Source organism: Aedes albopictus, chromosome 1, assembly GCF_035046485.1.
Source record: "Aedes albopictus strain Foshan chromosome 1, AalbF5, whole genome shotgun sequence".
Lineage (NCBI taxonomy): Eukaryota > Metazoa > Arthropoda > Insecta > Diptera > Culicidae > Aedes > Aedes albopictus.
This window is the reverse complement of record NC_085136.1, coordinates 208569156-208585358: the sequence shown is the minus strand read 5'-3', so window position 1 is coordinate 208585358 and position 16203 is coordinate 208569156. Positions and strand designations below refer to the sequence as shown.

The 16203-nt window shown below is 38.1% G+C and overlaps 1 protein-coding gene across 1 annotated transcript in view; it reads right to left on the bottom strand.

The window, feature by feature from the left end:
* LOC109430250 (coiled-coil domain-containing protein lobo) overlaps window positions 1-16203 on the bottom strand; it is a 107299-nt gene that overhangs the window by 43940 nt on the left and 47156 nt on the right. The window contains exons 2-4 of the mRNA XM_029866854.2: window positions 3885-4079; window positions 193-1214; window positions 63-129 (exon numbers count right to left, since the gene is read on the bottom strand). Coding sequence (XP_029722714.2) covers window positions 63-129; window positions 193-1214; window positions 3885-4079 — 1284 coding nt within the window. The remainder of the gene's footprint in view (window positions 1-62; window positions 130-192; window positions 1215-3884; window positions 4080-16203) is intronic.

Below are 16203 nucleotides of genomic sequence, written 5' to 3'. Positions count from 1 at the left end.
ATGAAAAAAAAAGTTCGTTATTATATATAAAGATAAGTGACATTACTGCCTACAAAACCTACCGTTAGTTTGCAGTCTTCCATTGTGATTGGATCTCTGGGTATATTTTTAAATTCCCGATAATAAAGCCTAGAAAAGATTTACATTTAATGACCTTTTAATGATTTTTAAGGACATCCAAGCTCTACATACAAATCCTCTCTCCGATCGTAATGTTCCTGTACGTATGTAGGATGGTAAACTAATTCCTTCAACGAATCAAATCGATACTGATGAAAAAACGTCAACCGACATTCGCGATTGGGCTCCGAGCTACGTTTCAATGCTTTCAAAGAGTCCGAGCGCCCCTTGGCAAACATCTCTTCGATTTCCTTCTTTGCATAATCGTAAACGATCATCGTCAGCGAGTCATCTCGATTAACATACCACTCCCAACGTGTGGTGGGATTTTCATAGTGCAATGTCTCAAATAGTGTAAGTCGCTTTATTAATCCCAGCAAATTCGAGTATGGTGCAAAACGTTCATAGATCGAGCGCTTGAAATAGATAACTTTTCGGCCCTCTGGATAGCGTTGCTCGAATTCGGCCATAGAAATCGAGAGTGGGCCAACCCAGGACGCTGGTAAGTCCAGATGTTTCTCCTTCTCCAGCTCTTCCTCGGTGGTCAACGGTTCCTGGTCTTCGGGAACTAGGCAGTCATCACGCAGCTCAAACGGTTCTCCCGGGAGAAAGTGTTCCCATTCTTTGGTGTTCTTGAAGTCCCAGTGCATATTTTTTATGTCGGTGATAGGATCTTGCTTGTTGACGTAATAATTATGTTGATTCCAAACACTTTCAATTCCCAGATAGTTTGGGGAGTCGACCTCGAAGCGAAACCCGGATGCCGGTTCGATAAAAAATGCACTTGGGGGAAGCAGTACTCTTTCGCCGGTGTTGGAATCGATCATGGTCTCACGATAGCCCGGTTTGTAGCACCAGGGGGCATTCATGATCACGGCAACCCAAGCGTGAACCCGATGACCCCGTTTGTTGTCCTCCGTAGGTCGTTCCAAATCTTCGACTTCCCTCAGGTGAGCTTCTTCGCGCTTTCGTTCCTCCTCCTTGATTTTTGTCAGTTTTTCTTCTTCAAGCTCAAGCAGATAGCGGCTGCGCAAATCGGGCGGATCTCGCAACTGATATTTGCTTGGTTCAATCACCTCTTTCTCGGTGCCCTCCTGCGAAACATACAAACATGTGGAATGAGGATGAGTTCTTCGGAGCAACAGGCAGAACAAGTGTTATTTTGTGGTCAAAGACACGAAGGGCTCAAGCAACACGGGGCTATGAATATATTCTAACGAAAGGGCTAAATTGTCGTAATAAGACACGCGAATATATGACGGGCGCCTTCGGGCAATGTAAGGTAGCATAGAACATGTGTTGAACACATGTTACGTCAACCATTTATCTCCAGGCCAAGGACCCCTGCTTGTGAGCACATAACATAAGTGGAACTCCATGGTCAGAGCGAAGGAAAAAGTTGTATCCTTTTCCAGCACGCGAAACTGTTATATCTTTCATAAAAGGCGTCGAACTGTCACTTATTTTGGTAAACAAAAAACATCTGATCCAACCAGTATTCCAGTTTTGGCAAAGAATACAGGAACGGAGATTGGCATCTGGGATATGCGCAAAACTAGCTGCTGGAAATCCACATATTCATGTTGTCATAAATTCATTGAAATCTTGGAAATAACATATCCACGTTCCACATATCGATCTCCCTTTAAATTTAAAGTCATAAAACGTACTTTCGACTTGAGTTTACAAAATTGTATGACAATTTATGTCCTATTTTAGACTCAACGTGCTGCCAGTCTAGATCTATGAGGTCTTGATTTTACTTCACAGCAATGGAAAATGATATACATGCTGGAAAATAGTATGGCAATAATGTTATAATGCATTTGACATTTCGATGCCCTGTATACCAGCGAACGAACTCGGAAAGGCATCAACTTTTTGAGCCAGAGTTCCACTTATGTTATGTGTTGTGAGTCTGAGACATGCATGTTTTAGCGACTGAATATTTTGATTGGTGACTGATGTTGTTGTTGTTGTTATCACCCTATCAAAGGATATTACGTAGACCAACTTTACTTGTGGCCATCTCAGGTCCCCTCTCGTAGATTTTCATCCAAACATAATTTATAAAATTTTGGAACGGTGATCACGATACCTTAAAAACTAGTTGACCGCTTTGTAATTTTTTTTAATTGTTTGTATTTCAAATCTCGTGGTACTAAACGGTTCGCCTTTCATAAATAAATGCATGATTGACTTAAAAATATTCTCTGTTTTATGGGGGGGGGATGACACTAGTTTTAATAAGTCAAAATAAAAAAAAACGATAATTCGGCTTGGGCAAACTTGTTAACTATCAAGGACTCATTTGGAAATGTTATTCAGGGATTAATTCAGAACTCCACAAGAGATTTCTTTAGAAAGTTTACACGGGTTTTCTTAAACTTCTTGCTTTGATTGCTTCAGAAGCTTCTTAAGCAAATCTTCAAGAAATTCCTCCGGGTTTTTTTTTCAGAAAATAATTCAGAAACTATTTAAACGATTTTTTCAATTCCGATAAACTCAATTTGTTAAAAAAAAATCCAATGTTTTTTCTGAAATTTTGTGAGGATTTGCTTTTGAAATTTCTCTAGGAATTTCTCCTGAACTTCATCTGAAGATTTCTCCAGACATTTTTAGAAGGATTTCATTTGCAAATCCCACAAATATTGTTGCAGAGACTTTTTCTTGAAATGTTTTCGATGTTCATTTGGAAGTTTTTTGAGTTATAAGAAAATCAATCATACGGGATTCCCTTTAGATTAAATCTTGCTTGCATTGCTTCAACAATTTCTCTCTCTCTTTTTTTTCAATTATTATTGTGTATTTTAACTTATGCTAATTCTACACTAAAATTTCTCTATGAGTTTCTTCACGCGTGAGAAAAAAATCAATGTTTATTTTCAGAAATTCTTCCAGGCATTTCTTTGGAAATTTATTCGTGGATTCCTCCAAAACTTCATCCACAAGTACCTGCAAGAGTTCTTTCAAATATACTCTGAGAATACATTTGAAATTTTATTCCAGGGATTGCTTCATACATTCCTCGCGTGATTTCTTCAAACATTTCACAAAGAACTTCTCCAGAAATTTTCAAATAATTTTCATAAAAAAAACCAACGGATTGCTTTAGAAATTCATCTTCAGATTTCCCCGGAAGCTTCGCGAAGGATTGCATTAGAAAATCTTACAGGAATTCCTCAGAAACTATTCCAGAGATTCGCTCTACAAGTCTTCCTGAGATCCATTCAATCTATATTTAATTCATTGATGAACCAAAAGCTAGAATCATGTGTAACGACTATTTGATATACCACAAGTTGCACGTGTAGTTCCCCTTTTCACTTTCCTTTTTTTGAGTTTTTTCCAACTTTATCCGCCAGATTACTATCTTTGAATTTACCTTGCAAGAAGGAAATATAATTGCAATTGAAACTTAAAGAAAGTAGATGAATATTCACAACATAACACTGCGCCTGTCTCAATTATTCTGCTTTTCACTTTTTTTACTTCAGAATCATTTTAGCGATCGTGCAAATCGTTAATAACGCGACCGTCAAAAGCGCCCTCCCCGTCCAGCCGCTTAGTGTAAAATAAGTCAAGTGATAAGCGTTGGACCTTTTCGCATGCGAGTATGTATACTTGGGTTCCCCAGCGGACCCTCGATTTTTTTTCGATGTTTCGTTTTTTTTTTCGCGTTGCCTCGCTCGCACTCCGTCTTCCCATGTGCTGCGCTTAAGTAAATTATTTAACAGGGAGGAGGCCGGCTGCGCTGCGCTTACCTGCTCCTGGCTCGGCACATAGGGACAGCAAACCCGGCGCTGGTCGTTGTTGACGATCTCCCGCGTAGCGTAACCGGACACCACGCACGCCGCAAATCCATTTCCTATCAAATAGCTGCACAGAAGGGTGGCCAGCTCGAAGCTGTTCGCTTTGCGCCGCTTGAGGACGGTGCTCGGCGAGAGGAGACGGGTTGGCTGTAATGGAGCGAAATGCAAATGAATGGTCGTGAGTAGATGCTCATGGGAGTATTTTAAAATCTTATTGCTAAAAAATCTAAACGAGTGAATCTATATGTAATATGATGCAATAAATTTCAACTTTATCAAAAAAAAAAAATAACAAAGGGAATCACATAACTTTTCAACAAGTGTCATTTTTAAAGACATGTTCTAGGATGGGTGAAAATGGTCGAATCCCTCAATCAATTTTTTTTCGATCTCTGCTTCAATTGCGTGGATTTGGAGTGAACCTTATTGCTTTCCCGACTTCAACATTGAGCATAAATTTTGTATAAGATTTATCCTGGCAAAACGTACTATTTACATTTTACTCGTGCGTGAATTATTTTGGCTGTAAAATAGTGAGTTGACAGCCAGTTTCGTGCTTAACTGGTAGTTCATTCTGGACATCAGGCCCGTGCACAGAAAAGGCGACAAGGGAGGGGTTTTTTACTAATTTTGGCAAAAGGCGGAGGGGCACCTAGTGTATCGTGTAGCGCCCAATAGCATGTAGCCTGGTGTAGCGCCCACATCGGCAATGGGAGGGGTTTAATCCCCAAAACCCCTCCCTTGTGCTAGCTGGGCATTATCACTTTTTGGCTTCAGATAGATTGAGAAGGTGCGTACCAAACGTTTGCTCACCGAGGGCGTTTGCTCAAGTGGGCTGCAGTCGATTGGCTTAAATATAAACGACTCATAAAAAAGTGATAATTTTCCATAACAAAATCAGAAATTGCCATTAAATAAGTAGGGGTTGGAGCAATAATAAACTACATAATTCCCATAAACAAATCAAAAAGTGCATAAATAAATCAAAATTTTCCATAAATAATTGATTTTCGAGCAGTAAAGGATGTCGGAATTTCCACGAATAATTTAATAATTGCAATAAATAATCACATTTTTTCAACCGAAAAAGTTTAAATTAACCATAAATAAATCCAATTTTTCCATAAGGTACACCGGGGCAAGTTGAAACGGGTGGGGCAAGATGAAACACGAAGTTTTGAAATAGATTTCAATGCAATTAAGAAATTGTTGCTTCGCTAAAAGATTGTTTGAATAAAAAACTATGTGTTATGGTGATCAAACTGTTTATCATCATTAGCAAACATCATGTAAACCCGCTGTTTCATCTTGCCCCACCCGTTTCAACTTGCCCCGGTGTACCTTAATAAATTAAAAAAAAAAATCCCAATTGAAAAACAGCAATTGAAAATTAAGCAATTAATACGAAACAACGAGCAAAAAACTTGAATGTATTTCTAGCAAAAAGTATCGGCCGAGCCATGCGGCAAAGCCGCATAGAGGATTGAGGAACTGAGGCGGCAGAAGGCCGCCAAAGTTTCTGAAATCCGACGCGGCATAACTGCGTCGATTCGGTTCTAGGCAATCCACAGATCCAAGAATTTGCCCGGTATAATGTGAACAGAGATGTTATCCCTTTTTAAAGTCCAACGAGCGATTTTCTGTCTAATTGCACACATAGTTTCAGTCTTTCTATCATATGTAGTTCAATGATGTAGTGTGTTCGAAATCTTTTTTTTGGAAAAATATAGTTTTTTATTGCAATTGTTGATTTATTTGTTGAAATTCAGACATTTTTTATTGCTCGAAAATCAATTATTCATGGGAAGTTTTGATTTATTTGTACACTTTATGGATCTTTTATCTTTATGGATCTTTTATAGTTTATTATTGCTTCCACCCATATTTATTTATTGGCAATTTTCAAATTATTTATGGATTTTTTTTTAATTTATTATAGGGCGTTTAATTGGTTGCCGCAGTCGATTCAACTTTTACATTCGATTCACCGTAGACTTTTAGCGTCATTTGAAGGTATGAGCCGACGATAATTACACTTACTGGGGACTTACATCTCAACACTTCGTTGTACATGACATTTCATAATATCAGACCCAATATGGAACCTTGCAGAGTCCCTGAGGTTATGTGAAAGCCCTTCTGATATACAGGGGATAGACAAAACGATCGGGACAGGCAAAATCACTACTTTTCAAAAAATGGTTAATTAGCTGTAACTTTTTGAAAAGTGCGTCAAAATATCTAAAATTTTTACTGTAAGTTGACAAACTGGTTGTGTATCAATGGTCAAAATTTGGGAAGGATCGGGCAATTTTACATGAAATTATAAATATTCTAGAAAAAGTCATAATTTTTCGATAGCCAATTTTGAACTGTTGTATCTCCGGATTCAATAAACCAAATGCAATGAAAATTTGAGTATTCATGGATTATATGATAAACTTTGAAAAACTTTCGACATAACCCAAAATTATTAACACGGAAGGCGTTATAGCGTATAGATTATTTTTCTGATATAAAACCATATTATCAATAATTTCAACATCGCTTCAACACTCGAGATGGTAATTATAGTTAATTTAAATTCCCTTTAAGGACAGACTTGTTAGAATCCCAAAATGACCGCCACCATGGCCGAATTGGGAACCTGCTCACGATTTCAAAAGCACAAATCTCTTTGTAAAAAAAAAACCAGCGCACCTGAGCTTCTTATTTTAAGCTTATTACATAATAATAGAATACACTGTTACTTGAAGCTTGCTACTTGAGATTTGTGCATCTAAAGTTCTAATGCAACTGGATTAACTGACTTCAATATGAATATGTTGTGAAAAGAAACAACAAAATAAACAGCAATAAATTAAAAAAGTGATGGGAAGCAAATCAAAATTAGATCAATTTACTGAAAAATCATAAAAAAGATACACCGTGAACTAGATTTCACGTTCTCTAGAACGCCTATATTGACAGCTGGAACTAGTTCCAGTTCACGGTGTATGTTTGCTTGTTCTCATATTTGCGTTTGTTTGTTGACGTTTATCAGAACGGTTTTTTTTTCGCGTGTTTAAAACAATTCATCTAGGAATTCTAATGAGGATACTTCTGAAATTCTTCCAGTAGTGTATCCTGGTATTCCTCCGGGAGTTTTTTTTGTGGAGTTTTGGTTTGAGTCATGGATAAAATTTCTAGAACAAGTTCTGGAGTAATTCCATACATAAATTTGAAAAAATCTTTGAAGCCCTGTAAGAAAAAATCCCAAAATGAACTCCCTGAGAGTTCTCAAAAGGACCTTCCTAAGATATCACAGAAAAAAAATCTGCAGGAATCCCACAAAAAAATCCTGAAAAAATCCAAAAAGCAACTCCTTTAGGCGAGATTGCGTATTGTTTATATTGTGGTCGGCAGGATAGTTTTATTAATGTTTATTCATGTTTCCAGGCGGATTGGGTTTCGATTCAGAACTTCCGGAAGTAACGGTAGCAAGAGGAGCTACAGCGGGTGCGATTAAAAGCGCAATATCGTATTATTTCGCATTTATAGTGTACATCGCTCTGTCATTTCAACACTTTTTAATTCGACAAGTGTCGAATAAGCGGGGTACGAATTAAAAAGTGTCGTATTAAAGAGTGTCGAATAAGCGGGGTAAGACGGTAGCTATACATAAAGCATCATTTATTACTTTTGTAAGGTACCTACAATAAGGCTGATACAAATTTAATTTTGACTTTTTGTCTCCCCCCCTTCAAAAAATTTTGGCTGGATTCTGCATTTTGAGGGGGCAGATAGAAAAATATTTATCAAAATATCGGGTCTTGTTGAAAATTCTTTAACAAATCCGATGAGTTTTTAATATTTTTCAGATTAAATACTTTATTATTTTTATCCCCCCCCCCTCGACTAGCCAAAGAGTGGTGGGACAAAAAGTGAAATAAATATTTGTAACGGCCTAAAAAATGAGCATATTTTGAAATCTTCCATATTGTATTTGTGATGTGTGTACCTCCCAATTCCGGAAAAAATACTATAACTTCGACGGTAAACTCAGCTCCGTTTGTTTCTTCTTAGAAGCTCTGAATTATAATTAGCTCTTCGCTCATGACCTGCGGCTAGACGGGGTTTTCAGAGTCTTCAGAGCTTCCTTGTGGAACAGAAGGGAGAGTTGTGGCAGCATTCCTAAGCAAAATAACGGACCAAGCGGTGCCACGCAGCGGATATAATGGTGATTTCCTGATGACGGAGCGGGATCTCCTGCGGCGCAGTGGTTTGTCTGACAATAAAGCAGACCTTCCAGTGATAAATTAGGCGTTCCGGCTACCCAGTTGTTCTTTCGGTGACAATAAGGTCATCTAAGCAGCCTCGCCGCTCTTCCAGTAGGCAGTTAAGCGGACGTTTCGGGCGATTTGGGATTCTGAACAACGCGGCCGTCATTCTGGTAATGGAATCGACCTTCCGGAAATACTTATGTGTTGTTACCGGCTCGGCTTCCATGTGGCAAGCAAACTCTCTGGATCTCCGGGTTTGGCCATATTGGCTGTATTCCGGTCACAAAAAAAAAAAACAATACGAAAACGGGGATCACAATTCAGGACCGCAAAAAAAAAACAGAATTCAACTGTTATGGCAAAATATTCGACTATCCACAGTAGGCGATTATTTGTGTATACATTGCAAATAACGACCAAATATTTCCCCTTCCTTAGGCTGACACAAATTTCGAATTTCTTTTACGCCAAGCCTTTGCAGTGTTATTAAAAACCAACAACAGCCAGAAAACATAGATAAGTTGTTTCTTTCCACCGTTCACTTTCAATCTGTTTCGCCAGACCACACCATTTCCATTCTTGCACTGCTAGATAAAATGTGGTTTTCGGCAAAATTGTTCGAAATAGTATTGCCTACAACTTTGCCGAAGAGCTGGTTCATATATGACATCAAAATAAAAAGTTGAGTTTCAGATTCAGTCTAAGATGTGAGCCACCCTAATCAAAAGTTTTGTGAAAAGATGCAGCAAGCAATTTCAAATAACTTCTCTGAAAACACTGAGCGTCCAAAAATTAACGATAACAGATATAGGAAGTTTTCTCCTGCTCAAACGTGGAATCGAACCGTTTGTGCAGTGAAAATTATCACCAAAGCTAACCACCCATCGTAATGCATCATGCCAAAGCACAGGAAGTTGATGGAAAAAGCTTTCAAAAATATTAGTTTACTCACTAATAAATCTGTTATCAATATCAAATTGGTTTCATTCGAATAAAACTCACCACGATATTTTGAGGACCCTATGGGAGTTTCTTCTAAAATTCTTACAGAAGTATATTCTGAAATTCCTGAAGAAGTTTCTTTTGGAATTCTGGCGTATATTTTCATTATTTGTTATTTGCATTCACAGATCGAAAAAAGAGTGTAAAATTCTGTGACATATGATGCACATAATTGGAGCGTGGGATATCATAGAAGTTTACATGACATATCATGTAAAGTTCATGAAATATCATGTAAACTTCCATTATATGTCATGTAATTCAGCATGACTCTGAGAGTTTACATGACATATAACACAAATTTACATGATATGTCATGTAAATCATAATAACATTAAGTTTACATAAGTAAAATGAAGTTTACATGACGTGTAAATCTCATTATTTTTATCTGTGTTGATGTAGGTAAATGAAAAAAAAATGATAAAAATTTTATTAACCTTTCTTTGACATGACGATAGAAACAGCTTGCTGATGTAGTCCCAAGCAACCAAAAGTTCAGATTCCACTTGAAGAACAAACTCAGAAGTTCAAGTTTGGTTCAATTTCGGTTTCGTTGAATTTGATTCTCCAAAAAGTTACTCATGTATTGTTTATGAACTTGGAAGTACATGTACAAGCTTTTGACTTCTCTTCAAAACGACATTGAAGTCGAAAAAAGGTTCAGAAAAAAACTTACTTTGAACTTTAGGGCAGAGTTCGATCAAATTTAAACCGAACTCATGTTGAACTTTTGCGTGCCTCTAAAGCTCAAATATAGTTCAAATGGACATATAAAAACAACTTGAAATTTTCCGTTCCGAACTTGTTTTGTACTTGTTTTGAACTTACTACTCCAAAGTTCGGATAAATATTATCCGTACCAAAAGTAAACTTCCCATGAACTTCGGACACATGAAGTTCGGATAAATATTAACCGTACCAAAAGTGAACTTCACATGAACTTCGGAGACAGCGGAGCCAGGAAAAAGTTCACATTCAATTAAATCACTCAGCAATCGAGCTCTGCAGCCACAGCTTGTGTTAATTTCACAAGTACACTTTGTTTCACTATTATATTTCAAGGTACTTACTTGAAATCCACACAAAGAATCCGTATTGTGTGGCTCAAAGGCTGCCGTCGCAGCGAGCAACTGTTCCACCCAGTGTTCCGCCGGAGTTTTATTTCGGCTACGGTAAAAGACTTCCAGTTTTGCTGGATGCTTTCTATCCCGTCTCACTAGTCACACCAGCGCACCGGCAATCGACGCAATCTTAGGCTCTGAAAACTTTCATCACTTCCGAATCACCGACACTGGCACTAATTTATTGCTTCGCACTTGCCTAAACTGCGAACCAAAACAAACTGAAAGTGTCAAACTGTGTAAGTTCACAAGAAGTTCCACGTAAACTTTTTCCGATCTTTCGGCTTCGAAAAGTTTGTCTCGCAGGGTATTTCAAGTTCAGAGAAAGTTCACATGCGAACCTGATTGAGCATCAATAAATGATATCAGCATACCCAAGCAACACACATGTTATATAAAAGTTACGACAGCGCAAGTTTTGGTTGTATAGAAGTTTATTTTACGTTATTTCAACACAATGTTAGAATTACGCAAAATAAACTTCTATACAACCAAAACTTGCGCTGTCGTAACTCTATTATAACATGTGTGTTGCTTGGGTATTGAGTAAAATCCCTCAGTGCTTAACAACCCAAACATGGAGTAGTGGTTAGGCGCCGGCATTCAACGAGGAGAACCCGAGTTCGAGTCTCAGTAAGTAAAAAACATCAAAAATGTATCTCAAGATATTAATCAATTTGGATTCCACATATGCTAAAGTCTCTCAATAAAAAAATACTTTTGAGGACTAAGCGCCTTTTTTTTCATTTTATCGAAGCTCATTTTAAGCTGAATACCGTTCCTTTCAGCGGCACAAGTGTACTTTTTGTGAACTCAAGTTCGGGTAACTACTTAAAAAGTAAGCTGTATAGAACGCTATTCATCTTCCTTCGATTAGCTGATTAAGCCCAAACATGCCGTTTTATCCGAACTTTTGGTTGCTTGGGGTGTACTGTCAAAAATGGCCCTAATGCCACAGGAGGGCTAATTACGATTTTTTTTCAATAGGCTTAGAAGAAAGCGACGTAGCATATCACAAACTCCTACCCCCTATCGTCACAAAATCATAAACATGCTTGTCATTTAAGTGGTTTGCTGAGCAACACTGGCCTACAGAGTTTGCTCCTATCAGAGCCTTTGTAGTCCCTTGACGCGCGTCCCGGTTCAAGACATCTGAAGCAACCTTCCAGTGGCTCGGGTATGACCAGATAACATTCAGCCCACCTTGAGTTTTTCTAGTTTAATGGATTTATTGGTGTCCTCCATTGGTAGCTGAGCGAAGGCCACATGTGCCCCTGCCAACGTAGTCGAACGGTTGCGATTACCAATTACACCTTGCACTATGGCCACAAGGCTGCGTCAAGCGTGGTCAAGCTCTTCCGCGTCTGTGACCTCGTCCATGTTTTTTACCTTCAGAATCGTTTCAGCGCCTCTACACTGCAGTGTATGTCAACATGGACTTCTTCTGCCAAACAATTGTAAGCACTGCCCTTGCGGTTCTGTCGCCCTTGAGCTCGAGGATCGTTTTGCTTGTACGAGTACGTCGAATACAGCCTGCGTACTTCAGCACCAAGGTCCGTGAGCTCAGCATCCCTCCTCACCGCTTTTGAAACTTCCGCGCACTCGTTCATCATGATGGCGATGGCTTCTCCCTTCTCGCGCTTAGCACCTGTCCACCTACCTCTCTTTGGCCAAACGTCCACTAGAGTCCAGGGGACGTCCTCCCCCTGACCCGTCCTAACCTGCGATAGATAAGAACTTACAAATAGTCACAACCCCCTGCTTTTGTCAACCCGGCCTTTTCAGGCCTCTCCTTCGAAGCTTTACACACAGGAAGCCTGGCCGGAGTCCGACTTCCCATTCGCCATTGATACCATTCACTCCTAGGGTTAACAACCTCCTGACATTGCGAGTACCGCCTGGTAGTACTCCCCTGACGGTTGAATGGAGTGCTTCTGCAATTTCTTGTTATGTATATGCGATCGCATCTGGCGCACCCTTCGAGTTATCCCCGAATCTTCGCGAATACGAAGGCCTCAGTCTAGACTTCGGTACCTTAAGCATCATGAGATTTGCTACCGCCGCAGTTGCAATGAGTTTGTCTTACTCCTGCTTTGCAGACATCGTCCACTTGCTAAGCCTCAGCAAGACCTGTAAAGATCTCAAGCTGATTTTCGACTTCAAGGACGCAAAGTCAATGATGTAGTCAAGCTGCTGTGTAGCCAGCCACCTCCAAGGCAGAAAATCTATCTCTCTTCTTGTTTATATGGTCATCATCAGCCACGCTCCATCCATGACCTCTCCCGGCATGCTAGCCGGAGAAGGAATCGAGCTCCTTACGCGCACTGCTACCTCCTCCTACATCTGCTCACTTTAGAGAAGAATCAACTCGCAGTACCTAAGAAAAACTATTTCTAAAAATAAGAAGAAGACCGTCGAATATCATCGATATGTCAAATGATTGATTTCATACTTTACAGGAATAATATAGAAACGGGTCCAAAACTACTTTTAGTATTTATTACGGAGTGTGCTAATGATAGGAACCATGTACCAGTTATGGATACATTTGCTAATTTGTGTTCCACTTCGCAGTATTTACATGCATTCCTTATGGGATTAGCCATAACTGGTACACTATGGCGAAATAGGGTGCAAGGAAGCCGAAAATTTAAGGAAAATGATTTATTTCTATCATAATTTGATCAAATTGTGAAGTTTGAATGACTGCAACCAACTTTTGTGAACGTGATCTTGTGTTTATCTTGTTGATTTGCATCATTGAAGGTTGAAATTCGACTATGGAGAATTTGAGGTACTATAACCATAACTGGTAAACTGAGCCTAATTCGCTCCATGCGAAGAAGTTAACATTCTTACTACACTTACTGAGTAGTAGTGTGATGTAGTGCAAGAAAATGTATGTGAGTTGTTTCAAAAATGAAAGGCAATTGCTCTGTTATCACCAGAACTTCAATACAATTCCTAAGAGAAATATTTGACAGTCGAATTCACAGACATCCGTTTTCGGAATGACAAGTTCACTTTTTGTCCACTAACATATCTGAGAGCTTATCTGGATTTAATCGAATACTGAAGCCAGCTATCGGAATTGGCAATTCGATCAACGGCGCACATTGGGCAAAATCAAGCCCAAAGGTGGAAAAAATTAATAACTTTCTTAATACAAGACACTATGTGACCATCAATGGCTTATTCGAAAGCAAATTTTCTCAAGAATTGGTTGGTGGATGATTCATGTACGGGCAACTTCTCTGAAGCGAGTTATAGAGCCCGTTTTACCCCAGTTCCCCCTAATATTTGTGAATTTCTGTTATTTTACGGCACTTGTTATGATTTTAATGATTATTTCGCTGGTATACCATCGCCCCACTCCCATTGAGTAACGTTACATACAAAAAGTTATTAAAATGTTGGAATTTTAGGGTGTTTTGGGGTCAATTAGGCAATGGTATATTTTCAAGGTAGAAATTCATTTTTTATTTTTATTTATGATTTTTTACGTGACAATAACTAAATAAATGATCGAACACACATGGTTTATTCGTAAAGAAACCATTTTTGGCGAGTTTGATCTCAAATTATTGGTTATATTTAAGTTTTCCCGCATACAAATATGAGTAGTTCCCATCATTATACCACCGATTCCAAACATTTCCAAACGATGAGCCATTGCTTATATACTCCAAAAATATCCTAAATGTTGTTTGCGCATAGCCCCATAGACGGGAGGTGACGGCAGCATATAGTTTTAGAGCTTAGTTTACCCAAACTCCCCTATAAACTTATTTTTTATTGTTTTTAAATTAAAACAACTTTAACTTGAAACTTCTATGCATGATATGAGTTAATATTGATGAAGAGCTAACCGGTAATATTTCTGCAAATTTGGAAATTAAGGGTACAATGGGGTTAAATGAGAAAAAAACATTCAAAAAGCTTGAATGACCATATAAGTTGACAAATAGCTTGTTTGGCAGATAATTTCTATACGAATGATTCTTGTTGGGTCTTGTACCATTTGGACAGGTGTACCTATTTTGGGCACTTGCCCTAATAACTAAGTAAATTTCAAACCGATTGTTTTGAAATTTTGTATCGAGTTAGGCACGTACAGTATCTAACTCTGTTCAAAAATTCAAATCAATCGGTTTGAAATTGACTTAGTTATAGCAGCAAGTGCCCAAAATAGGTACACCTGCCCAAATGGTACAATACCCTACTTACGATATTGCTTCAGCGGGGTGTAAAGCCTGTTTCACCCCAATTTCCCTAAAAGTATAATCAAATTGTTCCATTGCAGTTAATATAATATATCATTCATATTATAACATTCTGATTCCAATGAGTATACATGAAAGATTTTATAAATATGACGTTTGAGGGTTTGGTATTGAAGATTAAGAAATTTGTAATCAATACGTGAAATAATATTGAAAATCCATGTCGCACACTTCCATTATTCACCATTCCAAGCATTTCATGATGAAGAGCTGTAGCATGAATTTGATAATATCCAAACTGCTGCTTGCCGATAGACTTTATGGGGGTTGTAGTAACACATTGTAAAAAGTCTCCAAAATGCATTCGTTATATTTTTGTTAACGAAATAGCAACTGAAACATCAAACAGGTATTTATTTTGTTTAGCTATACACTAATAATATGACAGTCTTATTCCACTTAGCCAAGTACACTACCCGTCATAAGTATATACTCAAAAAATGTATTGCAACAATATTGTATCGCATTTACTCACCTTGATATCTCCAATACCTTACAAAGATGCTGTCTTCATCAATATTATTCAGAAGACCAAAAGCAACAACTTTTCTGAAAGTGGCATTTTTGTAGGTGTTCTGGTTTTAAAGATATCGAGGTGAGTTAGGGCGATCCATTATTATTGCAATACTTTTTGTGAGTCTCTACTTATGACGGGTAGTGTATGTCTTTTAGTAATAGATACTAGATTTCCTAAGCACATCTCTTTGAACTTCTGATCATAATCGAGGTCACCTTCATCTGGCGTTGCGTTCATTGAAGTAGAATCTTCCCGTTTGTGGTGGTAGTACAATTTCATCGTTTTTATAAAGACATACATATTTCACGCACTTTGCTCTGGGGATGATTCCCTTGCCAGATGTTCTAGAACAAACTTATGTCGTATATACAGTCTTTCGCCTGCTTGTTCGCTAACGAAGATCAGTGGTGGATATGGTCAATGCAAATGAAAAGTTTAGTAATTAATCAAGTTCAATTGCACAAAAAACAAAACTCTTCAGGTTAGATATAAATTCCTCAAGATGTTGGTATTGACTTGATTTTTTTGTATTCGGCTAGATACTTTGCTGTACGTACTGTGCAAAATCACGTACCCTGTCCAAAAAGTCTTGCACCCTACATTACACACACTCAATTCTTTCTTTGCACGGGTTGTTTTTCGACATAACTTAATGAATTTTTAATCAATCCACATTAAAATTGACGGTCAGTACTATCCATATACGAAAAATCAAGTCAATATGTTGATACATCCATCAATTCTGAGGAAATGCTGTCATTCATTTGACATTATGTCAAGGGAATTTCAATAATGCCAAACCCCGGACCGACACAAAATCGAACCCAACACTCTCAGCATGGTTTTGTTGAATAATCGCGCGTTTAGCGCTTCGGCTATATGTGTTCAACCTGTGCATCAATCAGTCATTAATAAATTCGTATGGATATTATCTTTTAAACAAGTTATTTGTCAACTTATATGGTCATTCAAGCTTTTTGATTGTTTTTTTATTTAACCCCATTGTACCCTAAATTTCCAAATTTCATAGGATGCAGTGATATTACTGTTTAGCTCTTCATCAATATTAACTCATATCATGCA